The sequence below is a fragment of the Phoca vitulina genome, unplaced genomic scaffold (genome assembly GCF_004348235.1).
Source record: "Phoca vitulina isolate PV1807 unplaced genomic scaffold, GSC_HSeal_1.0 scaffold36, whole genome shotgun sequence".
Lineage (NCBI taxonomy): Eukaryota > Metazoa > Chordata > Mammalia > Carnivora > Phocidae > Phoca > Phoca vitulina.
The window spans coordinates 4,188,714-4,216,279 of NW_022589739.1; the positions used below are offsets into that span (position 1 = coordinate 4,188,714).

Consider the following 27,566-nt stretch of genomic DNA (forward strand, 5'->3'; position numbering starts at 1 on the left):
GCTCAGTACCGGCTCCTCTCTCGGGAGGCTGGTATGTGCCCGCGCCATAAATCAAGAGGGAAATACAGGAAGCATGGCAGGATTTTACAGAAAAGAGAATCAGATCTGTTTGAGCCATACCAAATCTTTACAGGGTCCGTGTAACAAGAACAAGGGATGCTTTCCAGAAAGCGCGCTGTCCTATGTACAGGAAACTGCTAGGCAGTCCAACGTGGGTTCACTGTGAGGGGATAAACGGGGCCCGGGAACACCAGCCTCTTCTCAGACATGTTTCGGCCTGAAGACTCCTGGCCTGGCTGACTCCTACATCACTGGGGCAGATTTCTCTGGAACCTTTATGTGGACTAGTTTCAAAGCAGGGGGCACCTTAAAGTTAAGACCTTTTGTACCCGTCCAGCTTACCTTGCCTATGACATTCTGCGAGATGTCCTATGTCATCTTGGTGAAAATATTCATAACATGATGTGCCTAGAAGTTCTTGTGGTAAATATGCCAAAATAGCTGTTGCCCTAGAATTTTTTTAAAAAAGAAAGTTATTCAGACAATTAATAGCATCTCTGCAGTGGATGAACCCCACTGCGCTGATGAGAACAAGGTCCAAGCTGGGTGGATGTATTTTTTTTGTGCAACTGAACTTAACCAAAACTCTAAAAACAGAGGGAAGAAAAAGAAAAGAAGCCTCTCAGAGGGGCCGTTATCCCAAGAAAGGAGACTTAAAAATGGTAACTATAGTAGTCAGATAAAAATGTGATAGAAACCCAAACCTCAGGGCAAAGCTTCTCCATTTTATTACTTTTTTTTTTTTTTTTTTAAAATCAAATGGCCAAACATTAGAAGCTCCAGTGGCGGGGGCCACAAGGGCCTTGAAAAGTGGCGGCATCCTTTTCCTGCATGTAGTGACTATTTCTAATAGCCAGAAAACTTATCAGCCTGTGAATATTCTCAAGGAGGCCACAGAGAGCAAACTGGGCACATCAGGGTCCTCAGCTCAGGTCTACTACTACCACTCTGCTGTGAATGGGAGGCGGCCAGTCTTCAGGTGGGGCCCCAGGTCCTCACCCAGAAAAATGAGACTGGACTAGATCAGTATTGCCAGCGGAGCTTTCTGCAATGGTGATGTTCTCGATTTGTGCCATTAGCCTCACATAGCGAAAGAGTACCCGTAATATGGCTAGTGAGCCTGAGGAACTTTTAGCTTAGTTTTAACCAAGACTTGAATGGCCGTATGAGATTACCATAGCCAACGACCATTGCATCAGACAGCTCAGGACTAGATCATCTTTTCCAAGTCCTACATTCCAGAATTTTAATCACAGCCATGGTTCTGAACATTCCACACACATTCAGACAACATCCTATGCCTACCATTTCTCTCCTGGCCATGGACATCAAACCACGATGTCACCTACTTAGCTGTCTCTACGTGCCAAAGAGTGTTAACGAGAAAATCTATCTATGATGATATTCCGAAGGGTCTCATTTTTTAGCAGAGATCCCCATCGCTTCCTTCTCTCTTTACCCTGATGGCCCAGCCTGCTCTGCTTTACTCAGACGTGAAAATCTTACACGATTAGTGTTCACGGGTAACACGCAGACTCTCACCTCTGGTCTACAAAAACAAACTTCCCGTCTATCGCGTGCCGAGACACATACTCCATAGACTTCACCCTGATTTCCCCGTTCACCGGCTGCGGAACCACGTGAGAATGCAGGCGTCCGATGGCGACAAGGCAGCTGAGGTTACAGCCCTCGTTGTCCGGTTCGCTGTCCTCGTCCAGCCCCATCTTTGTGGGCGGCCAGCTCTTCAGGTACCCTGTGCTGTGGATGGTGCAGAAGCTCTTTCGATCTGCTAGAAAGCAAAGTCCGCGGTCAGTGTCAGGCTGGGGGCAAGCCGGCTCGGCAGCCTGGGGCGGGCTGGGATGCGGGAAGGGAGTCAAACAATAAACAAGCTTCGCTCTCCGGAAGGGAGACTCCAAGGAGAGAGGAAGGCACGGAAGTGGGCCGCTATCATCCGGTGTCATCCGTGCGGGGCTGGGCCCGTTATGCCAAGAGCGTCACGTATACCAAGGAAGGAGTAGCTCCATCTACCTGGGGAGAGGAGGGCTGCCCAGGAAAACCAGGTAGGAGGTGGATCAAGAAGGATGAGCACCGGCTAAGGGACTAGAATGGGCGAAGGTCGAGAAGGTACAAAGCGCGGAGGCGCGTCCGGTACGAGAAACAACGGAGGGCTTGGCGTGGTTGAAGTGGAAAAGGGGGGCCTGGGAGGGGCTGGACACAGAGCTGGACAGGCAAGTGGGCGCAGATTACTGGGGTCTTAGACTATTTGCTAACAACCGTGTGTTTCTCAGACAGGGAATGGGGAGCTTCCAAAGGCACGTAAGTGGGGAAACAGCAAAAGCAAATGGTGCTTTGGACACTGCAGGAGCAGAGTGCTAGGGAAACCGGAGGGCTAAGGAGCAGGAGGAAGACAGGCAGGAGCGGAGACGGCGAGAGATGGGGAGGGCTGTGCTCTGGTGCCGCAGCGAGGACGGGCAGGCGGGGAAGCACGCGGGAGAAGCTTCTGAGAACTCCTGAGATTTGCTAGGGATATCAAAACATTTGGTATGAGAGAAAGAAAATGAAGGGGACCCCAACTTTTTTGGATTGCATGCTTGCTGCTCACAGACTCAGGGAAGAGAGAATAGAGAGTATGCTGCAGAGAAGAGGGAGGATTTCACCTGGGGACACACTCAGTGTGGAACCACCTGTGGATTTCAACAATAAACACATCCTTACGGAGGGTTTATGAAGCAGCGGGTCTGTGCTAGTTACTGGGAAACCGGGAAACCCATCAGACGCGCCAGCATGGAGTTTCTAGCCCCTGGGGGGAGACAGACGTTAAACAAGTAACCTGAGGGGGTGAGTGGCGGCCCCGGACGCCCAGCTCTAAAGGACCAGCTGGCTGAAGGCAGCTGACGGGGGCCGGGGCCAGCGCGGACGGATGGAGACCTGGGGCAGAAAGGGGGGCGAGGCGCGGACAGGAAGTCGGCACAGCTGAGCACACGGAGTGGCGGGGGGTGGAGGGTGCACGGTCACGGACTCGCAGCTTCTCTCCAAGAGCAGCGGGGCACGCTGCAGGGTTTTAAACAGGGAGCCGATAGAAAGCTGTGCTTCCGAAAGATCATTCTGGCTGTTGTGTGGGGAGATGGCAAGTGTGAAGAGCCGTGGCGAGCGCGCAGGGGAGCCGGGGTCCGAGGCGGATACACACTTCGTCACCGTAGTGGGAGACAGAGTGAACCGGGCTGGGGGTGCCTCCCCAGCTTCCAGTATGTGAACTGGGCAGCGACGGTGCCATTTACAGCGCAGAGAAGCTTGGGGGGTCACTCTCACACAGATCATGTTCGAGGAGCCCGAGGATAGCGGAGCAGGCAGATAGAAGAAGTGGGTTTATGGATCCGGAGACTTCTCAAAAGAGAAGTCTGGGCTAGAAATCTAAATTGGGCGTTCCTGGCGTATACGTGACACGGCAAGCGAAGGGAGTAGATGACATTACCTAGGGGTCAAGTGTAGATAGAAAGGTGGCTCAGGACACATGAGGAGCCAGCAAAAGAAGTCGGAAGAGGGCCTACCGTGGCAGAGGATGGGGGAGACGAGAAGAATGAGGTTTTGTGGAATCCTAGGGGAAAAAATATTTCAAGATGGAAGAAAAACGAAGTGTCCGTTGTGTCTAGCAACAGGACAGTCCTGGGTGAACCGAGCAGGGGTCATTTCGGTGGACGGGCGGGATGCTCGGCGTGGTTGGCACTGTGGCTGAGGGTACTCTTTCTCAACCACTTTAAAACAGACCGGATTTGAGGAAGCTTTCCCACAAATCACTGTCTGGGTGACAACCACCAGGGCTTCCCAATCTCTCCTGCTCCCCAAAGGCCCTCCCCTGTAGAGGGAGAATGGCACTGGCTGCAGTCCTGGGGTCTGCAAGGGACCACCGAACCCCTGCCCTGCTGAGCACAAAGCCAGCCTCCCCTGTATTAGGATTTTATTATTTTTTGAAAAGATTTTATTTATTTATTTGAGAGTGCCGGAGGGACAGGGAGAGAGACTCTGAAGCTGACTCCATGCTGAGCGCCAGAGCCCCACGCGGGGCTCGATCCCACGACCACAAGCTCATGACCTGAGCTGAAACCGAGAGTCGGACGCTTCACCGACTGAGCCCCCCAGGAGCCCCCCTGCCTCACTGTATTAAGATTTTAAAGAAGTGAAGTGGTTACCTTTTTTCTTTGAGCAGGTAGAGGGGAAATCCTTGTCTTCCACCTTTACTGAAGGCCTGTTACACTTCATCCTACAGAAGAAAGAACGTCGTGCTCCAGAACATAATCGAGATGGCCCAGGGGTTATATCTGTTTTAACTGGAAGTCCAGCTGCAAATCAATACACAAAATGTGATAAACTGAGAGTAGTATTGTCTGTCAGGAGGGGGAGTGTGACCTTGAAGAAAGCCTCTTCTTTCCTGCCTCACTGTTTTATAATGACCACACCATTCCTCCTCAGTTTAGGCCATAAAAGATGCAACATGGGGAAGTGGGCTGTCAATCTGGAAAGGTCTCCAGATCACCTCGAATGCAGCTACTGGTAGGAGGAGCAGGACCATGATCCTATGAACACTGGATACTGGTCTACACACCGTGTCCGGGGATAACACGCGCCCACCATGGGGGCGACCATCAGAGGAGGGGCCGCTGCCCGGGGCTCCTGCTGGCTGTCACCCCTCCAGCCTACCTCCCACAGCCCCCCCGGGGAGCGGAATGCGCGCGGGCCCGCCCTCCCCCGCCCTCCCCCGCCCTCCCCCGCCCCTGCTCGGTTTGCTCCAGCCACAGGGCGGGCGCGACATCGGTGTGTCCATCCAGAAATCGCTTTCCCTGCTCTGTGCGTCTCCTCACCGCCTGGCACACAGTAATCATCCTTTCAAACGCACCTCAGCTGTCACCTACTCGGTGACGCCTGTCCTCGCGCCCACACGAGAATGAGTCGTCTGTTCTCTGTGCCTGGTACTATCTCTGTGGCAGTACCGAGTACGCGGGGTGCTGTCTCCTGGTCTCCCTGACTATATGGTGAGAGCCTTAAAGGCAAGGACCAAACATCACCTTCTTTTTCTCCTCACGTCACCACCAAAAACTGCCAGGGCCAGACTATAAAAGGCAACAGGTACCAGGGGCTGTGGTGAACTTTTAGGAATGTAATGAAAATATCCCAACACTGCCAATCGCGCCTACTGTGTGTCAGGAACTGCCCCACGGGCTCTATGTATATTAATATATTTAATCCCCGTAACTACCCAATGAGACAGGTACTATTTTGCAGATAAGGAAACGGAGGCACAGAGAGGTTAGGTAACTTGCTCAAGGTCACACAGCTGGAAAAATCAGGGAACCAGGAAGTGGTTGCCAGGAACCTGGCAATCGGACTCCAGACTCCACCACATTCTTAACTGCTGGAGCCACAGGACTGATGGGAGGAGGGCTACAGGGCCTCACTCAGGAGACATCGGGGGTGGGGGTGGGGATGTGAACGGTGGTTCCGCTGCTAACGAAGGAAGCCAGGAGCGGGAGCCGACTAACGAGGAACCACTTTGGCCAAAGAAACTTTTATGTTTCACGTTTTCTTACTTTTATCTTAGGAGGCTGCATGTGTGTAACTCAGGTAAACCGAGGGAATTTTTTTCGGGGGGAACCAATCAAACTGGTGTGAGCCCTTGAAACTCAGGAGCATACAAGTGGGAAGTTCTAGATTCTGGGGGGGGGGGCGGGGGGAAGACTGAAAACCAGAAAGAATCAAAGTAGCTGTTTTTCCTCTCAGTGGATTTGGACATTGAGTTGTTGCTTCTTTATGTGAAACAAAACAAACAAATAAGAAGGAAGGTGGAGGACTGCCTGGAGCCAAAGAGAGCACCTGTGACCCGGATAAAGGGGAGAGGAGGGGGGCCAGAGGCCGAGCGCGGGGGCCACAAGCGGCTGTCTTCGCTCGCGGTCAGAGGGAGCCCCGAGGACGCAGCCGCAGCCTTCTCCTGGACTCACTTTTTGCATCTATGAGCCGCTCCCGGGGCGCCGTGTCTGAGGACGAGAGCTGTTCCTTCACTTTGGCGATGTCTTTAGGGTGCAGGTAGTCAAACAAACTCTGACCGATCAGATCATTCTGTGGGGATGAAGCACGGAAACGAGTCAACGGCACGTGGAACAGAACTTACCCAACAGGTGCTTTGCCTTTGTCTTTCTAAGCAGGAGAATTTCAAAGATTTCCCATGTGAACATGTACATCTGTCCAATCACTCTGCCTAGATAGAGACACAGGGAACGAGGCATTGGGAGTTTGGTTTTGGTAACACACGAGGGGAAAAGGGCTTAATTATATGGATACTTCTATAAATAGTTCATGCTCCTCGAAGGCAGGAATCTTTCAGCTGCACACGTTCCCTTTGATTGATTTCTGATGCCCACGAAAGCCCTTCTAGGGACACAGGGCATGGGTGCAGACTCTAGCCCGAGTCTCCGTGCTCTTCAGCCGCAACCACCTTCGTAACTTTGCTCGAAGACCAAGAAGAGCAAGACACTGTGGACACAATCAACTTACATCCCTTCAAATGTATACACATGTTTTTTTGATTCTTCTATTCTGCTGCCTTACCAACTTCCCGTGCAAACACCAGCAGGTGAAGGAGTAAGTGAATGAATGGATGAATAAAAATGCTGGGGACAGAGTAAGTGAAAAACTCTACTCTAGAAGCTTTTGGGAATGTTTATCTTATTTGATCCTATGAACAATCATAAAAGGTAGGGGTTATTAGGGTCTTTTTTTTTTTTTTAGAGGAAGCCAAGGTTCAACAGAATTAAAAAGGGATACATCATCACAAAGTATCGGTGGATTCCCAATTGCTTTATTCTCCGGTATTCTATTACCTGCCTTTCCTTGTTAGAGAGCCCCTTGCCTCCTGCCTCCCACCCCCCTTCAGTTGTGGCATAGTCATTGGGTGGCAATAAGAAAGTATAAAGCTGCTGATGAGATCACAGTTAAACCTTCCTGTGAGGGAAACGTGGAACATATGCGAAAGTCTTTTTTCTAGGGGCCCCTGGGGGGCTCAGTTGATTAAGTGTCCAACACTTGATTTTAGCTCAGGTCATGATCTCCAGGTCGTGAGATCGAGCCCTCCATCGGGCTCCGCACCGAGTGCAGGGTCTGCTTAAGATTCTCTTTCCCTCTGCCCCTCCCCACCATGCACACATGCACACGTGCTCTCTCTCTCTCTCTCTCTCTCTCAAAAATAAATGAATCTTTAAAAAAAAAAAAAAAAAAAGATTTTTTTTTTTTCTAGGTTTAAATTCATTTCTCTGTTAAGAAATGACAAATTTTCTGGAAGAAGCACTGGGTGTGTGTGGGCGGACGATACAAGCATCTTCCACGTGACTTGTATATCATAATCATTCTAAAACATGGGGTGACCTTTCCGGCTGCTGTGAGGCTGCCCACCACCAGCCCGACAGGAGTCATACCTGACTGTAGTTGAGGATCTTGAAGACAGACTCAGAGACAAAGAGGATCTTCCCTCGGTCACATCCTACGACAAATAAAAATCCATCTGCTGCCTAATCAGGAGAAATGGATAATCAATTTATCACACTTTAGGAAACACGATTTGTAATCACTCTGATAGCAAATAAGGACTTGTCTGCTAAGTATCCAAAGCAGAGAACTGTCCTCATTGACAGTCACAGGATGCTCACAACTAACGCATCAGGAGAGGAGGAAGATGCTCTCCAAGGCAGGTCCGGACACACGGATCATCTAATGATTATAGGGGACGGTCCAACTGAAGTAATTTCTGTTACAACAGTGAATTCACTTTAAGACTTTTCCTTTGAGGGTATCAAGGTCCGGAGAAGTCCTATTTTATTGCTTTAATTATAACTATGTAGAATCATAGAATCTGAGATTGAAAGGAACCTTTAAGATCAAAACCCCCTCTCCTGTATCCTGACCACCATCTGTCCTCAACGTGAACACTTCCGCGTACAGAGCACGCTCTCGAACAGTGCTTCTCAACCTGGGGGGTGGGGTGTTGTTTGTTGTTGTTTTTATGCTCATGGTCTGGGGTGGGGCTGGATCAGGAGTCTTGTTCTCACCCCTACTCCAAATGATTCTCATGTACAAGGATTGAGAACTACTGTTCTTGACTATCATTTCTTGATCCAGGGCTGGGCTGCTTATATCCTAAGGGAGACAAGAAAAGCAAAGCAAAAATTTCCCCTGCATTCTTCGTCCCTCTTCTTCACCTTAAGTACAGGTAAAAATCTAAAGTCCCGGGACAGGCGGCTACGGAGGCCGGACGCCGTTAGGCTGAAGCGGGTAAGCACTGGAGCCGTAGCGCCTGAGACACTAGGCTCCGCGGGGTGTGTGTGAAAGCTGCCCACAGCTCTGCAGATGGCCAGCCCCTCGGCCCCTGCTGGGGGCTCCCAGTGACGGGGAGGGGGCTCCACACTCAGTCACGTACTTGCATTCATGCTCTGCTCCCACAGTTCTAATTCAACATCTTGCTTTATTCACCAGTCCTCGGTCTCTTCTGGGGAAAAATCTAGAGAAACTCTATTCCCCTTTCCACAAAAGGGCCTTGGGGGATGTAATATAATTCAAAGAAGTAGGAAACGAGTTAATGTGCCGGAGGAAAATCACGGCACACGCACCAGTGTGGCCATGACGGCGGCAGCAGGGACCGAACCACCGCCGCTGGGACTGCGCCTGGCCCCTCGGCCGGAAGGGAGCTGGGGCTGAGCTCTTCCTAAGCTAGCACAGGGGCGGGGGAGGACAGCGGAGAAGAAGAGACTTTCCAAGCACCATCTGCTGGAAGCCTCATCCAGTCAAGAGCTAGGGTATTAATAACTTGCAGGCAACCTCCCATCTCACAGGAGAAGTGTTTTGAGGCTTTTCACGGATGAAGTGAAGTGGCCCAGAAGGGGCCTCGGAAGAAGCTGCCCATTACATCCCGGAGGGAATGCTGGGCAGAGTTGGGCCTGACCCGTGACATCAACAAAGTGGGTCTCAACACGTCCAGGGAGAGCGAGAGGCCTCCAAAGGCCAGTGAATCATCCGTGAGGAGAGGCTCAACACGTTCTGACTCAGTTTCCCTCGAGCAGATAAACGCCACCAGGTGAAGGAGCTGGGCCCAGGGGACAGCAGATGAGCAGAGACTAAGAGAATGCCAGCAGCACCATGGGGCCACATGGAGACAGGACAGGCTCCCTCTTGGGGGAGGACAGGCTTAGTAAGGGACACAGAAGCCCTGGTGGGGTCTGCCTAGCTTTCAGAAAATGGGGAGGTGGAGTACCCAGCCATCATCCACTGATCAGGTTGACTGCTCCCTGACACACCATCATGGAAGCCATTTGGAAAGCTCTCAGTAGAGAAAGTGGTCCGTCAGACGTGCACTGGGAAGGGAACGCAGAAGCCCAGTTCCCGCGGCCGAACCGCTCAAACACCCTCTTGAGTGGACCCTGCCTTCTGTCAAAGCAAATTCCTGGGAACTGGGCAGCTGGAAGTGGCGAGGGATTGGACTGTGCTTCGTCACCACGGACGCACGCCAGGGAGGGCAGAAGAGTTTCATCAGGAGGCAGACATCACCACTGTGTCCTACAGATGCTGGAGGACACGGAAGGGCAGGAAAGGCAAGCCCAAGATGAGGTATTTAGCTTCAATGGCATGAAAATCCTTGTGCCATACCCTGACAAGTGTGGGCATCGGACAGGAAATTTAGAAAAGGAGAAAATTATTGAGCATTTGCCATTACAAAAGAAGTTTATATATATTATATGTAAATATATATAAACATATAAACCTGTTATATATAATAGGAACTTCATAAAACACATTTGTGGAGCACCTAGGTGGCTCAATCGTTAAGCATCTGCCTTCGGCTCAGGTCATGATCCCAGATCCTGGGATCGAGCCCCGCACCGGGCTCCCTGCTCTACAGGAAGCCTGCTTCTCCCTCTCCCTGCTGCCCTCCCTGCTTGTGCTCACCCTCTCGCTCTCTCTGACAAATAAAATTTTTAAAAAACAAAAAATACCATCAAATTAGCAGTATTGCAATTAGGACAAACCACAGGATTTGTGGGGCCCAGGACATAATGGAAAAAATGCAGAGACCCTTGTTCAAACATGCTGCCCTTCCAGACGGCAAGAGCAGAGCATTAAACTCCCCGTGTGGCCCCATGTGGCCGCCACCCACGAAACCAGCCCTGGTGGTTTCTCCAGAGATGCTGCAGACACAGTCTGTCCTCCCTGAGAACAGGGACAGCTTTATGAAGGGGGATGGAGAGAGGAGTGCGGAGCTGTGCCCTGAGGGAGGTAGCCCAAGGACCATCACAAACTTGCTGGGACACCCGGCCCCCCCACAACGTGTTTATTGTTGACTTGGATGTACCTAGAACAGTGCCACGCACACAGAACTAAGTCTCAGAAATATCTGTGGCATTAGTGAACGAAAGACCTAGAAAGCATGCCTATCAGCTGTACCAGTCACAAGAAGCCTCGAAGGATCACTAACGACAAACTGGAATGTAAGACCATCCAATAAATAGATTTTGAGAGAAACAGAAGTTCAAAAAAACGAACCGCACCTATACAGGATGGAAAAAACTTGGCCTCACAATAATCCCTGAGAGAGTGGGAGGGATGGTATTACAGTGGTCCAAAACGTGGCACTAATATGATGGCTTCTACGGCAAGGAAGGAGCCAGGCCCTTCCAACCCCAGGCCAACCAGACCACAGCTGAAGTCCTGCACTGGGTCCTGAGAGCCACTTCTGAAGGAAAATCTAGCAAATGGATGTGGCTCTGGAAAGTGTGTGTGGCCAGTGCTGATGGGGGACTCTTGCCTGCCTCTACTGTGGAGGCTGGAAAAATCTAAATCCTTGCCCTGAAGCTAGTGGTCATCAATTAACACCTTCCGGAGAAGCTGACGTCTACTACTGGGCTTTTAGGAACGCATATCCTTTCTTGAGAAAAGGGACAGCTGGCCCAGACCCTCCCCTGCCCCTTGCTTCTGGCTGGTGTGGCTACACCGAGGAAGCCGGCTGCACACGAGCTCGGCACGACTGTTCGCGAAGACAGACAGGGCCTGGTTCCGGCCACCCTCACGGAGCCACCACACCAACCCCTCCCAGCCTACCGCAGGACGGGCTGTATTTGGGAAACAAAACCCTGTCTGTTCATCAGGTCATCTGTTCCTTGCAGCTGAAAGCTTTCCAATTGAGAGAACACGTCAGGAGGGGATGGACAGAGAATGCCGGAGTGAGCACACAGGCCAGACTTAGAGGACCGGAAGCCAGGCAGAGCGGAAAGTCAGGGTGACGACAGAGTGGCCTGGGGCTCGAGGCCTGGCAAATGTCTGCTGAAAGCAAGGTGCCCAGATGCCGTAGGGGCTTAGCAAGCGACGTCCACCCTGGCTGTGGGGGGATGGAGGCGGGTGACATTTTTCTGTTTTTCTGTTTACAACTGGCCAGAGGACAGGCTTCTGAATCCCGTTTCTTTCCCTTCAATTTCCAAGTTGGTCTCGCTCCACCCAGAGGCAGACCTGATGCCACGTGGAAGCCAAGTTCTTGCGGCACCACCTCTCCGCAGAGAAGAGCAAGACAAGCGAGCGCGCCGGTCCAGAGGGGAGAGCCTCACCGCCCCCATTTCTTTTCTCCCTTGGGCAGAGGGGTCTTTGGAAGCTTTCTTGCTTTGATGGGATTTTAGTGTCAAGATGTACGCGGATGTTTTTGTGCTAGCGGTTCGGTGAGGAGAAGACAAATTCTCCGTTGTTATCAGTGCCCGTCCCTTTCTAAAACCTTCATGCAGGAATGGGGCTCTTAACTACCTACATGTACAAAATCCTGCCTCCTTCCATTTAAAAGTCACAGTAGCCTGGGCCTTCGATTTTTGTCTAAGCAGGAGTGGAAGGACTGTGGAGACTGTCCAGACAGACAGATGTGGAGACCCGAAAAGACGAAGTCAGCCTCAAAAGGTCCAATGTTTAGACATCAAATTCCCACACTCTGGTACCTCACTCTGAAATTTGTAAGCGTGTATAAGACAAGCTCATAATTGTGACATACCCTGAGAATGAGGTGTTTCAATTCATCATCTGACAGAAAAGTAGGTTTGTAGTTTGCTTCTGTGTATGGGTTGGTGGCACCTGAGGGAGAAAAAAAAGAGAGTTGGTACACTTTCTATTCAGGGAATGGCTCATACCACTTCACTGCCTCCGACCTTCCAGATGTGGCCTCGTCTCTACCACCTGGGACGTCAATGTTCTCTTCTTTTTCCTTAACAGACACAGGGCTAGGTCGGGCTTCGGACAGAATCCATTGAAAAGACAACACTGCTGCCCACAGGGGACCTAACAGGTTTGCTCTGGTCACTGTAGGGGAGCCAAGAGGTCATAGATGGAAGTAAAAATCTGCTTCAAAGAGAGAAGGCAGCTTTGGAAGTCAACCGGCAGAGGCTCCTGGGAGGGTCCCCTCCTCCCAGGGCCGACATTAAGTGCGTTGTCTAGCAGTCCCTCAAATGGCCACGCTGAGCCTTCCTGGGAAATCACCCAGGCGGCCAGGCTCTGAGTAAATAAATATACTGTAGAAGGCATTTAGTGGGAGTGCTTCTTCATCGGAGTGAGGTAAAGGAGCTTGGCAACCCAGAGAAATGCATTACTCCAGTGAATACAACTCTGGCTCCTCGGGCTGAAAGGGGACAAGATGCTTAAAAGGCCATCCGTCTGGCACCACAGAGAGAACACCGTACGGGAGAACACCGTATAGTAACAGAGAAAAATGCCAGCAGCAATGACCTTGGAATCTGCAAAAACGGTTAGAATGGTGAAGAAATCAAATGGAAAAGATCTGTAGCAATTCCCAGTACCATGGTGAAGGGGGAGGTTGACAGAATGTGTCTGGCTTTCATACCAGCTAACAAGGCACACACTGAGCCAGATCCCTGCTTTTTATGTAACTCGAGATTTGTCCCTCGTTTCCTTCCAATTTAATAAAAATTAGCTTATAATCATTTAAGCCCCACAATCTTCCCTAATAGGAATGTTTAGATGCCACCCTCACAGCACAGGACACGATGCTGACGTGTCTGAATAGTAATCAAAAGGCAGACGGAACCGGCTACTCCTTTCTGGCGGCTTTGTGGAAACATAAAGACGCAATTCTTTTACCACGCAGGGCAGAGGTCTGACTGAGCGCCCACTTTCCAATTTCCTCAAAGGGTCCAAGACAGGCCATGGAACATGCCAGGCCCAGCGTTCACTAAAGTGTCTGCGACACTGCAGCTTTCTCCTGTGGTTTGGATAAGTTGCTTCCACATTTCTGCCTCTGTGTTCTCACCTGCCCCATGCTTAGAAAAGAAGGAAAATACTGCCTCCCTCATAGAGAGTCTATCTGGTTTGGGAAAATTCCAGGAGCATGAAAATATCATCAGTGTTCATCCCTGACAGTAAAACGCAGCAAGAACCATCAACCAGTGACTCACTCTTTAAAGGAGCCACGGTGAATTTTCCCCTTAAAAACAGCAATGGACTTCTCTGCGTCACCAAGGGCACCTGCATTTCTGATGGTGATCACTGGGCGGGTGGGGCCCAGCGCGCACACACAGGCAAGATGTGGGTCCTCTCTGACATGCACGTAGCCTGCCTACCACATACACGTGCAGACGCGCGCGCAGACCACAGCCTCTACCGCCCGGGGATGTAGGACTGCAAAATCCCAAATGGACACCCACATAAGCTCAGGAATCACTTCATTTGGCATCAGGTCTACTGCTGGGAAGGACAGTTACTCAAGGCTACACATTGGCAAATAATACACACGGTCCTGGGGACTCAGGCACACCCTAGGCAAGGGAGGGAACGTTTGTGGGCGAGGGCATCAAGAACACTAAAGCCCGCGGTCTTACCTCGTAGTGTTTTCATGTGCTGAACGGCCATCCTCAGCACAGTAAGTTTATCTAATTTCCTGGACATGGCGTTGCACGTGGGCACCAAAGAAGCCAATTCATCGATGAAGCTGTTCATTTTATCCCGACGCCTCTTTTCAATCTGACTGTGAGCTTCCCTGCACAACAACAGGAAAAATGATTTCTAGAAAATGAAGTCGAGCCTCAAGGAGACAATGACAAAAATAAGTTATCACGGCTTCTGACATTCCCCCGACAGGGCACGTTTAGAATCTGCACAAGGCTTGGAACTCGACTTTTCTACTAAAGGCACCAAAAAAAGTGGCCTCACTGTGCGGGGTCAGTATTGTTTGTATGCTTACCTCATACTTAGAATTAAGAAGAAATATTACAAAAACTGTCTGCTCAGAGTAAACTGGATTGGTAATTTCTCCTTTCTTTTCCTCTCAGCCTCTGTAAAGTTGGAATTTAAGATGGGCATGGAAGGAAGGAGAAGGGAGGTGGAGTCTGCAAAGAGCAAAGCATCCAGAGTGTCCATGGCGGGGCGGGGGGGGGGGGGGGGGGATCCTGTAGTCCCGCGGAGATCTCTGAGGTTTGTGAGGAGCCCGCTGTGTGGCCTGTCAGAGACTCCCCAACTGAGTCCCTAGGTAACTAGCGCTGCCATCTTTGGATCAACCATGACTCCACCAGGACACAGCAGATGCTCCATCTGTCCCCAAGAGCTTCCTCTGAAGAGTGTCACGCTCTTCCCTCCCCGGAGTGGCTGCCCATCAAGGCAGGAGGATGCGTCCACAGGCACACATGCTCTCCCTGACTGGTTTGCACCTGCCATTTGTGATTGTCCCCTATGGAGTGCATCACCAGTGGAAAGGTCGTTTGCTGCCATAGCAACAGAGCCACCAAGAGGGACCTCCCACCACAGCCAGGCTGTGCGGGCAAAGCTAGAAGTCTCAGGCCAGTCCGATGCTGCAGCACTGGGTCCATGTCATGACAGCCTCAGATGGCCCTAGAGTCAGTGGCAGGAGGGCAGACCCACGTGGATGGGGTCAGCAAGTGTGGCTGGAGGCAGGAGGGACCGAGTTCGAGAATCTACTCAAGGGCACAGGCAGCCCCAGGCCTCCCTTGCTGTACAAGAAGGACCACTCTGAGAGGCAAGGGCTGGCCCGAGAATGGAGTCACTGAGCCAGGTCCACTCTGGAGGGCCCTCGAGTCAGGAAGGAGCAACCTGCTGGGGAAGAGCTTCAGCCTTGCAGGGCTTTCTGCTACTTCCAAAGTCCCCTGCAGGTTAAATGTGCTTAGAAAACCAAGAGTGAAGGCCAACTCAGTGTGGAGAGGACAAGCGGCAGGTGGCCACATCCAGCCAAGGCCCCCACCCCCATCCGCGAAGGGATGCTTAGACCAACAGGGACCAGACACGCACAGCTGGCTCAGCTGCACTCCGGGCGCCCAGAACCAGGACGGTGTATAGACAGGTCCACGCTTACCTTGCATTTTTGATCCTTCCTTGGTGCTCTGTGTATTCTAACCTGGAAGGGAAGGGGAAAAGCAAAGCAAAAGATCAGACACAAACCCTGGGAGACTAATGGCAAAGTTACACATCTCTCTTTTCTTCCCAGCTTCATTCATTTCCCTGCTTAATCCCTGTCATCTCTCTCAACACACAAGGGCTCTTGTTAGCCACACTGGGGGCTGGGGCCAGGGGAGAGCATCCAGAGCTCCCAGGCTCCCAGCCTCCTTGCTTATCCCCAATCAAGGACACAGGTGGGACCTGCACCAAGTAACAGCACATGTAATTATGCAAGGAAAATAGCTAGCAGGAGGAAGGTCACGACTAGGTTCATGGTACCTTCCGTGAGGGTCGTCTTTGTCTGTGTCCATGCTTTCTCTAAAAAAACAAGAGAGAACATGAGTATCTGTCAATAAAGACATACAAAGCTGCTTCTTACAACATGGAAGGCTCTCATTTATCCAGAAACCAAATAATCAGAAAGTTCAAATATCCACAGTATTGATGATTGACGTAGACTAGTCAAACAAACACAGCTTGCCCCTACCATGCAGCTAGGACCGGTTTTCGAGATGATCAAACAAAAGTTACATACGGTCATCAATAGAGCATGCTGTTAACATATTTTATGCCATTTTTTTGGAAATCGGGAATACAGAGCATTTATGGAAATTCTTAATCAGAGTATCCAAATAACTATAATACCTCATTCCCCTCATCATTCTGGATAAATGGAGTTTATTCATTTGTAAAACATACCAAGCCTCAAATATACGTGTGCATACATATATATTTGGTGGGGGGGGGTGAAGTGAGGAGGGGAGACCAAAGAACCCACAAAGAAGCACTGAGCAGAGCCCTGAGGCAGCTTTTCAAAGACACGGATACACAATGTTCTGGTTCTCAGCCAGGTGGGAACCCCCGAGGCCCGAGGAACTGGGAGACAGGGCACGAGTGGGGCTGAGGGGCATGGAGCCCTGGTTGGCCGCAGAGGATCCTGGGGTCACAGCAGGGATCTACCCCCCTTTTACAGACTCCAGAGATCCAAGTTTCATGGCACTTCACGGTTTAGTAGAAAACAAACTAAAATCCTCCAAGGAAGGAGTTCCAAATCCCCCTGGGGTCAGCTCATACCCTTCTCCAGCCCCTAAGCTTATCACCAGGAGGGCACTCCCTAGCACCTGGGCCTGTCTTTCTTTTTTATCCTGTAAGAACAGAGGCATATGGCCCTTCAAACAATGTAGTCTCAAGGGCAAAAACAACTTTTCTCAGGAGCACTGAATCACAGTGTGGGCATTCTAGAACAGGAGTTCCCAACCAGGAGCCCTTGACTGCCTCATAGGCAGAGAGCTTGTCTAGCTAGTCCTAAAGCACAGAAGACAGGATTCAGGCCACAGGGGAAAACCAAAACTCTCCCTCCCCTTTTGTCTTGGCTTGTATCTGGTCACTGAGGCCAGGATAATCATCCCAGGTGAAGAGAGTTCCGCCTGACCGATCAGACACATTTAGCACAATGAAATGACAGGGAAAGGGATAAGGGGTGCTTAATAGGGTCTCCACGAATCATAGAAGATTTGTAAACGGGGTCCATGAGGGAAACCTGGAGCTCTTGGGTGGGGACAAGGTTGGAAACCACAGGTTTAGATAGCAGAGGTCTTAGAAGGCACCAGTGACTCCATCCGCCCAAGACAAGTGGTCCGTGGAAAACATCTCCTGGCCTCCCTGTTGGGGAGGGGCTGCTCCAGAAGAACCCTCTCAGGCCTCACACCCACTTTCCATCCCCTGGGCGTTGGCTTGCTCAATTATCTGGGATCACTTACATATTAATCATAGCATCTCCTAGTGGGCATCTGACCTTCAGCCACTGTGCTCCCCAAATTCGACCTGTGAACTTCAGCAGAAAGGACATCTGCTGTGGGGGAGATACCTCCTTGGAGATTTTTCCCTCATTAAACAAGAGAAAACCTCTTAAGTGGACATGGAGAGAAGATTCCACGCAGTTGCCTCAACAAAACAAAACGTGCCTTTGAATGTTCTATGCGGCAGTCTATTCCCTGGGCGTTTGTACAGATAAAGAGTTGACTGTAAGTGTGCAAATTTACTTACTCAAAAGAAAAGTCATCAAGTCTAAAAAGAAACAAAAATACTATTTAATAAAACAGGTACATACTAATTTGAATAATGTTTCAGGGCAACACCAATGTTCCTATAGAACTTTCGGAGATGACCTGCACTCACTCCTTCCACAAACATAATTAAGCAACTGAGGTCTTCCTCAGAGAGAGCTTCAGGCAAAGTCCTCTTTGAAACCACCGAGGTTACATCCAGGGGCTTAGCCATCTTGCTCAAGGGAGCCAAGGAAGTCAAAGGAAAAGGGTGAAAGGCAGACTTTGGCTTTAAGGCTCTTCCTTTTCCCTTGATGTGGAACAGTTTGGGGCGGGGAGGGGGGATGGGGTGCCTCAGCAGGGCTGGAGGCTCCCTCCTGCTTGCAATCTAGGGGGAAGATAAAAGCAAAACAAAACAAAACAAAAACAAACCCCACTGTGGGGCCACCTAGACTTGGATCTTTCATTTCCATCCCTTTCCACCAAGAGGACCCCTTCTTCCAGGAGGAACAGCAGTTGGCCCCTCGATGTGCAGGGAACGGACACCAAGAGTAGCCCGGAAGGCCTTACTGGTAGTCGGTAGAGCTGCCTTTCCGCTTGCGGTTGCAATCCATGCCGCCTGTGCCGAGGGGGCTGGAGAGCAGGTCTGTGGGGCCCGGGGACATGAAGTCACTGATTGTCGAAGAAATGTCCATTCTCTGGTCAGCCATTGGAGGTCTGGAACTGGTACAAGGAGGCACAAAGGTGATTTCTACATGCTCTTTCTACCGCGGTGGAGGGCCAGGGTGGTCCCGCGGAGGGTCGGGGCACTGGTCTACTGCACTAACACAGCTCCCCCAGGGCCAACTGGAACAGGGACGCGGCGGGACGGAGAGAGCAGTGGACATGCTTTAGGAGTTAGCATAGATAAAAAAAAAAAAATATGAGGTTAACCTGCATTAAGATTTTATTTGACAGAGAGAGAGAGAGAGAGAGAGCACAAGCAAGGGGAGCAGCAGAGGGAGAAGGAGAAGCAGACACCCCGCTGAGCAGGGAGCCCGATGTGGGGCTCGATCCCACATGACCTGAGCCGAAGGCAGATGCTTAACCGACCGAGCCACCCAGGCACCCCCTGCTCATATTTCTGATGAAGATCCAAAGTTCAGAGCAAGTGGATAGCTTCTCCTGGGTCCCCGTACCAGGGCATGCAAGAACAATTCCAGAACCCAAGGCTCTAAGACTTAGAGCCCAGTGCTCCTCCCACGGAGGGGACCAGATATTCTCTGACAGTTCTAATTTTATTTACTTCCAGTCCATAAAATAAGTATGATTTACTGGTTATCTTTGTGTTTTTGTTACGACTTTTGTAAAAGTCATAGGAAAGCAGAAAATATCCTTTCTCAGACTGTGGGTCCCTCCCGGGAGCCAGGAAAATATGGTCCCTGTCTATCAGTGGGCCAGGCAAAGTCTGTCCTGCCTTCCCTGACTAGCCTTTGCGCCCAGCATCCCCTGCCAGGAAAACCCGCATCAGGACATAAAGACATTGTAGACCAATTTGCAACACATTTTGAGAATTTATGTTTTATAAGCGTGGAGTCAGCCGGCCCAAAAAAAGAGGCTGCCAAGTACCTTGCAAGGGACTCCGACTCCAAACCAAGTTGAAGAGGGCCGCGCAATGCCCACAGACGGGGTCCCAGCTCCACACCACGTGGCTGGGGCTGTCACTCCCTCTCTCTGGGCTCAAGTTTCTTCATCTGCAAAGCAAGAGGGGACTGTGAGCTCAGTTTCCTGATTACGGTTCCGCCCACAGATGAGTGCACCAGGGTTGGGTGTGGGCTAACTTTTCACTTTCACAACCACTGCCGGAGGGAGCATCTTTGTGCTCTAACTCCAGGCCCTGGAGCTATTATCGCTCAGTCTATAATGTCTAAAAGCAGGACAAAAGGGAACACACATGGTATGTCTTGGTACGTTCTGGAACACTGTGCTGCCAAAAAGCTCCAATAATTTATATTCCCAACAAGAGCTCCTGTCAATCTGAAGGAAAGCACAAAACCCCATTGGTTTTTACTTGCATTTTTAAATGATTATGGATGCTGTCCCTATGTTTATAGGCATTTCTCTGGTTTCCTTTGTGCCCACTCATGTCCTTCCTACCATATTTTCTTCAGTATGGATGGGACTCCTAACTCATGTTCACCTGTGCACCTGAGGCTGGGGCAGAAAAGCACACAATGAACTGGTTGCTCTCACTTTCCATCCACGACCTCGCACACCTCCAACACCAGCTCTGCCCAGTGATCCTCAACCCCCTGCTCCGTTTGTTCCCCTCCTCTGCGACCAAGAACATCACACCCTCTCTCTTCTCCGCAAGCCTCCGACAGCTCCCCATCCTCACTCTCAGCAGATACTTGGCTCTCTACCCCACTGAGTAAAGGAAGCACATCCACTGGCCCACCCAGACGCTGCTGGTTAGGACCCCCCCGGCCGCTGCCACCCCCAGTGGGTGGGCACTCCATCGTCTCTCACTTCTGAAGACCATCACTCCGCAATTCTCTCCCTGCCGCTCATCCTGCACCATCCACTTTCCCCACCCTACTGGATCACTCTCGTTTGGATACAAACAAACAACTCTCATTTCGGGGAAAAACCACATATTTTTTTGAACGCCATTCCCTTCTAGTCAGTACCCCATTTCTCTGTTTCCAATTCTTTTCCTCTTACTCAGTATAAGCCAACTCAAATCGGGCTTTTGTCCCCATCATTCCAACAGAACAGCCCCTATTAGATTCCCCGGTGAGCTCTTCATTGCTAAATCCAGTGGCTGGTTCTCCATTCCCTCCCTACTTGCCCCATTCCGACATCTGCTAGATCTGATCTGTCCCTCCTGTCTCTTGGCTTTGGAGAGGCCATCTTCTCATTGTCCCCTTCTATCTCGGTGGCCACTCTTTCCATGCTGGTCTCTTCTGTGGGTTCCTCCCCCTCCCTCACCTCCACATGAGAGTCCTGCAGATGTCCTCAGACTTCCTCTGTCTACAGCCACTCCCGAAGAGATCGGTCTAGCTTCACTGCTTCCAATATGATCTAAGCTCTGAGAACTCCCAAACTTATACCTCCAGCCTGGACCGCTCCTGAATTCCAAACTTAGAGGACCATTTCCCTGAGGTCTCCCTTTGAATATACAATAGAGACCTAACTGAAACATCAAACCAAACCCCTGGTTCTCCCCAAGCCAAGCCCCTTAGTGATGCTCACATCAGTAAGTGGTACTTCTGAATGCTCAGGTCCCAAACCTAGAAGTCATCCTGACTTCTTGCTTCCTTTTACAGCCTGCACCCAATCTGTCAGAAAATCCCATCAGCTCAACATTTGCAAAGACATCCAAATTTAACCACTTCTCTCCCTTCTCCTTCATATTTCTTCTCAAAGGTCATTTCTGCAGTGGAGCTTCCCTGAATATCCATATACTGCAACCCCCCCCCCCCAACCCCCCCTACCCCCCCCCCCACCCTGCTTCATTTTTTTCCATGGCCCCTATCAATAATCAACTTCTTTATTTACCAGCTTCCTCTCCATTAGACTATAAGCATCAGAAGAGCAGGGATTTTGTTTTACTACTTGCACCCTAGTAGCCTACAACACTTTCTAGCATATAGTAAGTACTCAATAAATAGATGCTGAATGAATAAATAAGTTTGAACATTAGGAATATTCATTCCTTGTTTGTCACAGATGTCATAAATACCCACCCCCTTTTTACCTTTTAACTTGGCTTACAGTATTTGTATGTGATACTAAAAGTGACGTGTTTAAAAAAAAAGCCTTTTTTCACCCCCAAATAGAAATATCCTCTTTACTAATATTTTTATAATTTTATTTATTTGGCACTTAATCCATTTGGAAATTACTTTTGGTATACTACCTAAGGTTGGAGACTTCTTTCCCTCCAGTGGATAGATAACTGTGCCAACACCATTTATTAGACCAGACATGCCTTCACCAATCATTTGGAATGCCACCTTTATTGATTTATTGTCTATTTCTGGACTTCCTATTCTGTTCCTTTGATCTAGTGACTTCCAATCCAGTACCATACTATTTGTTATAGTGGCCTCATAATACATTCTACTATTAGGTAGAGCAAAACCTTTTCCTCTTAGGACTTTTCATTTTCAGAAATTTCCTAGTTATTCCAATTACTCTTTGAGAAGCATTTTATAGTCATTTAATCACATCAAAGGCCCTGATGGGCAGTTGCTAGAAGTTATCATTATCACGGACATGAGGAGAAGTAGATGAGGGAGGAGTACAGAGTCCTCCCTTCAGGGTCTTGCCGAGCCTCTGGGCCGCCTGGCAGACATGGGGGGGGCCACCTCTGGCCCCCACTCCCTCTTTATGAACAGCTAGACTGTTGCATGAGGTGGACTCTCCCCCAAGTTTTGGGCTGCAGGGAGAAACCACATTTCCTGAAAGAAATACCATGGAAGCTGCCAATGATAGCAGGTGGGGGCTGGGGGTGCGATTTTATTACCTGAAATTATAGTTCTTAAAGCTCAAATCCACCTTGGGAGGAGCAAGGGGCCACTGGACTTATGGGTCACCTCAAAGCGATTTTCATGTTTTGTCGTTTCCTTTCAGGCAGTCAACTTCTTCCAGAAACCTACAGTGGGGCCCACAAGAAAAGAAAATCCACACAGGTCACTTGCGGAGGGGGTACATGGAACAAGCTCCCGGCAGCGAGGGGAGAGGCCCGGCGGGCAGCCTCCAGCCGCCTGCTCAGCCCAACTGCGAACACATGAAGCGATCTGGCAGGAGAGCTCTCCTAGGACAAACAATGCTTTTGAAATGATTAAACATGGATTCTTGGATGCGGCCTTACGAGAAAGATAATGGGACTTTTCATTTCTCCTCCTGGGTCAGGCAATACAATTACTAGCGAACATTTCTTGTGTGCTTGGCGTCAGGCACCGTTCTGACGGTGTTATGTAGACTCACTTATTGAGGCCTGAAAATAATTCTCTGAGGTAGATACTCTGGTTTTTTTCACTGTCTGGATGAGAAGACGGAGGCAGAGAGAGACTCAAGGAGGACACTCGCCAAGGTCACACGGCGGGAGGGCGCAGGGGCTCCAGAAGCCGCATCACGGCCAAGGACAGCCGCGCACCCGCCCGACAGCAGACAACCAGCGACCAGGGCAAGCGGGCGTCCAGGAAGCAGTAGGCCGGACACACGTGCACAGGCCCATCTCTAAGACCGCTGGAAGCCAGGCAAGACGCTTCAAGACGTGTCCGGGAAGCTCAAGCAGTGCGGGCACCCAAAGCGAAGGGGAGTCAGTGGTGAGAAGGCGCCGAGTTAGCAAACGGCCTGTGGCCCTGCCTTCTCCTGCTGGTGGGGCTGGGGGTGGGGGGTCTCCGCTCCGGCCTGTGGTCCCTGTGGTCCCTGCGTCTCTCCGAGGAACTGGCTCCACGGGCGGCTGCGCCCGCCCTCCTACCCCCTCCTGGCTCCGCCTTGAGACGGCAAGACTCAGGCTGTGAATGGGCCTTTCCTGACCTTTCTGAAGTGAAACTCCTGCGCTTGCACCTTCCGCTGGCTACTTCTTGCAGCCCTCCGATTACCTGGGGCTTGATCATGGCAGAGGTCTTCAAATGAACGTCCAGGAATAGGGCTGCTCTTGTCCTCCCAACTTACTCCTCTTTGCTGTCCGATTCAGACACCCTCGCCGTCTGACTCTGGGAGCCAGTCTGGACGCGTGCAAACAGCACGACGGGATCTTGGGCTTCCAGTCCCTAAGCCTCCGTGGAGCAGCCCCCGGACACCAGGTCCCCAGGGCAGTGCTGCCCGAGCGTTTACCATATGCCCTTTCGCCTCGGTCTGATTCCCCACCCAGGTCCCATGCTCTTCTCCAGCCCCCAGATGAGCAATCCGGGACCCACGTGGGCACCCTCTCCTCCCCTCACCCCACTAGCCCTCTGATGGGTGGCCCTAGCTGCTCCCCTCTGTCCCCTGGCCACTGCCTCCATCCAGGCTGCTCTCCTCCCTACACTCGCCCCTCCATGCCCCGGTCACAGACAAGACACCCCCTTGTTTAAAACACTTCAGTGTAAAGCCACTGCTCTGCTCCGAGCCTTCCAGAAACGCCCTGCCAGGAAACAGCAAACCTCCACAATGGGCTTACTCGCTCGCTTCTTGTCCTGTCTTGCCCTGCTCTGCCCATCTGATGCCCAAAGCTCTAGGCCACCGGAATACTTAAGTTCTCAAGAGCACGTGGCCTCAATTGGGCCCACGCTGTTTTGCAGGCGTGGCTCCCTTGACCCACCTGGTGAACTCCTGCTTTCCTTTCAAGTGCTCTCAGGGAGCACCTGCTCAGAGAAGCCTCCTGGCTCTGCCCGTGCTGCTCTGGCCCTTCTCCTCACACCTGTGGCCCCTCCGCCCTGTGATCTCACTATTGGGGGCCTCCCAGTACCACACCTCACTCACTTTCCCCCACTTCTCTGAAACTTAGATGAACCTTCTCAGTACCAAACTCCATATGAAATTTCTTATCTGGACTAATTGTTCCAGTACTCAAATTTACTTTATAGAAATAATGAATGCTAGCATAAACTTTGGCATTATATTTTGCAAAATAAAATTCAGAAGGCCTTGACTGGCTTTGGGCTCCCTGCTCTTGGGCAATCTGCTTTCCCTCTTCCCCTCCCCCCACTTGTGCTCTCCCTCTTGCTCACTCTCAAATAAATAAATAAAATCTTTAAAAAAAATCAGAAGGCCTTTCTTATATGCTTAGACCAAGTAAGGAAGTTGAATCAGCTGTGACAAGGATTTCTAGAAAACTGTTTTCTCTCCAAGAAGGTGTTCTTAGATGTAAGACAATGAATGAAACAACAAAAGAAAAAAAACCAACTCTCTTTCTGTGCTATTTCCAAAAGAGAACTGAGCCCAGGGAGGGGGCTCCAAGAGACCACAGGTAACTGGGAGAGGGGTCCTTGCCCAGGGGAGCTCAGGGCCAGCCTTGGTGCTGCCATCCAAGTGACACAGAGTGCACACTCTGGGGAGAGCCTGGCCTGTGGTTCTGGAATCAGGGGCCACACGTGTGCCCACTTCTGAGCTAAAGACTTGCAAAGCGGGGGCGGGGGGAGGCTCCCCGGATGTCAGAGGAAGAGAGGCACGAAGGGACTTGTGCAGTGTGCTTGGGGAGAACTTGGTGGTTCCCCTGGTCCCCCCTCAGTCCCCTCATTCTCCTTGGAGCTCAGGGAGAAGAATCTCAGGGGCTCCACACGGAGGAGCACAGGGGCTAGAAGAGACGTCCCAGCCCCGGCTCCCCTGCAGACACCTTGGCGGGTGAGGGTGTCAACCACTATTAGGCACCAAGAGCAGACACAGCTGCTCCTCTGAGCAGAGCGGGGTGAGGCTGAGCAGCCCCTGAGAGACCCACACATGTCATCTACAGGATGACCACACAGAAGACCACCGATCACAGACAGGCAGCTCTCTCTGCTTTCCCTCCTCCCTGCCCCAGCACCCCAAAATGCTACAAGAAGGGGAGGGGGCGTGTCGATTGCATTGCGGTTCACACTCTTAGCTGCCCCTCCCCACAAGGACAGCCTGCAGAACACCCCAGGCTCAGGCTCGGCCACGTGACTGGCTTGGACTGATGAATGTGAGTGGAAGGGACAGCCCCGACTCTTGAACAGAACTTTACCACGAGTTCCTTTGTCTGTGCCGAGACGGGCAATTTCCTGGATAGATGCTCCTCCTTTGGCCGAGGTCCCGGATGGATAGCAGCACAAGGAAGAAATAAACCTTTGCTCCTGTCAGCTACTGAGATGGTGATGGTGTGTGTTCTAGGGTGACCGACTCTTCTGTCTGCCCCAGAACTTCCCACTTCAGCACTGGAAGTCCTGCCTCCCAGAAAACCCCTTTGTCCCAGACAAACCAGGCCAGTCGGTCACCTAGTGGTTCTGGCCAAATCTATCCCTCATCCTAAGCTGACCGACACAGGCAGGATGAAGGACGCACAGACGGGATGAAGGAAGCACAGATGGAGCCCCTGATGTGGGAGGAGGGAAAGGGGACAGAGGTGTTCCCGCCGGACTCGTTTTAGCTTCACGATAACCCATCCCTTAATTGTGCTCATCATCCCAGTTTTCCACGTAAGGATTGAGGAGGCAAAGCTATCTTGCTCAAGATGACCCAGCTAGCAAGTGGGGACTGCAACCCAAGTGTGTCTGGCCCCATGCTGGTTCTTCTGACTACCACACCACTGCCAGTCCTGCCTCCAAGACTACCCCCACAAAGTAAAATATAATGCCCCCCCAAAACAAGCCTTCCTCGGGAAGGCATGAGGGGAAAGAAGAAAAAAGCAATCCTAGTTCAGGAGAGCCACAGAACCTGAACCAACACGTTGTCTCTGGGCTTCCTGGCACGCAGGGCAGAGAAGGAAATGTTCAGCCCTCACACACGCTGGGAAGCGTATCCTATCACTTCACGGGGACAGACCGAGCAGGGAGGCTCTCTCAATGGGACCTGAGCGATGTGCTGCCGAATGGCTCTGGGGAAACCAGCCCTGTGAAAGAATAGAGTGCTTCCCCTTTCAAAATGGGACCTCAGTGAAAAGCTGCCCCCCTCTTGCCCCTCCCCTCAGGTGTGCCAGCTTTTGAAGCCCCAGGATGTCACTGGGGCAGTGGCTTTTGATGATGTAGCTTAATAAAAGGGCACGGCTTGGAAAATATGGAGGCTCGTGAGTGGGCATCCTTGATTACCCTGTCTACTAGCTGTCTGCTTACTGATCTGCTTCCCCCCAGCCCCAAACTCCCCAGTAAGGGCTCCTGTGTGGCCATCGCTGCATCCCACAACCTTCACGGGCTGGCCCTGGGCACAGATGTGTTCCGGAAGTACTCTCCCTCCCCGGCCCTGAGAGCCATGGCAGGTGGCCCTTGGCCCCCCCTCCACATTCTCCTGGTGCCCGGCTCCAGGTTTACTGAGGGAATGGATGATGAGTTGCTCTGGTCTGTTCAGGTGGTGGTGGTCTTTGAGCAGAGGCAAGAGGCTAGAGGGGCTCTGTCTCCTCGGCAAGTCCACCTTGGCCCACCATGGTTACTCTGACTGCCTGTGGGGAGTTCAGCTGCCTTGCTTTGCAACAGATGCATTTAGAGAATGTTCACTCAGGGAAACCAGATGCCCTGTGCCTAGGGTAACAGGGTGTTTGCATCGGGATCATTCAGCAAGCGTTTCTCTGACCCCTGGGGCACTGGGGACACAGGGAGGAATCCGCAGTCCTAATGTTCAAGATTCCCTCAACCTAGCTGGAGGGACAGGGTCTAAATCCAGACGTGACAGCATGCTCACTGCCATAGGCAGGGCCGTGCTTACAGTGGCGCGAGCAGCGCCTTGCACAGGATGCGCCTCGGCTTTTGCTAAATGGCAGAGATTTGCGGAGCCATTCTGACAAATTCCCAGCAGGTGGCAGTCAAGTGTCTCGAGGAAGGAGGGCCTTTCTTGGCTGTGAAGCATAGGTAAGGTACAGGAGCAGCGTGGAGGAGAAAATCATGAGCTTATTGATAAGCTGGTGTGTGCGTGGTGGGGGTAAGGGGAGGAGAAAGAGCGAGGGAGGCGGTGAGGCTTGAAGTGGATGTCTGCCTGGTGGCCCGGGTGGTGGGGAGTCCGTTCGGAGCCAGGAGAGCAGCATTTGCAGTGGCTGGCAGGGGCCCTGGGGACCCCTGTTCGTGGTCCTTGTGTACCCGGTCCTCCTGGCAGCTCTAGAGGCTTGGAAATCCCGAAATCAAACACAAAGCAAGGAGGCTGCATTTGGAAGCACACGGCTTGGAGGGCCAGCTCAGAGGGTCTCACGGGGGCAGGATCTGTAAATCCTGCGGTACTTCGTGAATGAAAACAAGGCTGGTTCTTGTGGAAGAGGTCTCCAATACCATCGATGGAGGAGAGTCTACAGAATTCCAGTCTCCGGGGGCTACTGAGGGCTGTTAGAGGGACTCAGAGATGTCATCAAGAGTCACGGCCCAGAGC

The 27,566-nt window shown here is 51.3% G+C and overlaps 1 protein-coding gene across 13 annotated transcripts in view; it reads right to left on the reverse strand.

Moving 5' to 3' along the window:
• ARNTL (aryl hydrocarbon receptor nuclear translocator like) overlaps nt 1-27,566 on the reverse strand; it is a 99,689-nt gene that overhangs the window by 12,108 nt on the left and 60,015 nt on the right. For 5 of the 13 annotated variants that reach the window (XM_032427288.1, XM_032427285.1, XM_032427286.1 and 2 more), the window contains 13 exons: nt 22,078-22,206; nt 19,176-19,300; nt 18,138-18,290; nt 17,569-17,589; nt 15,802-15,840; nt 15,440-15,481; nt 13,956-14,113; nt 12,119-12,198; nt 7,521-7,613; nt 6,051-6,168; nt 4,248-4,397; nt 1,603-1,849; nt 403-509 (listed from right to left, as the gene is read on the reverse strand). In XM_032427288.1, coding sequence (XP_032283179.1) covers nt 403-509; nt 1,603-1,849; nt 4,248-4,397; nt 6,051-6,168; nt 7,521-7,613; nt 12,119-12,198; nt 13,956-14,113; nt 15,440-15,481; nt 15,802-15,840; nt 17,569-17,589; nt 18,138-18,277 — 1,195 coding nt within the window. In that variant the 5' untranslated portion in view covers nt 18,278-18,290; nt 19,176-19,300; nt 22,078-22,206. The other 8 variants (XM_032427291.1, XM_032427290.1, XM_032427292.1 and 5 more) reach the window with 7 other exon arrangements.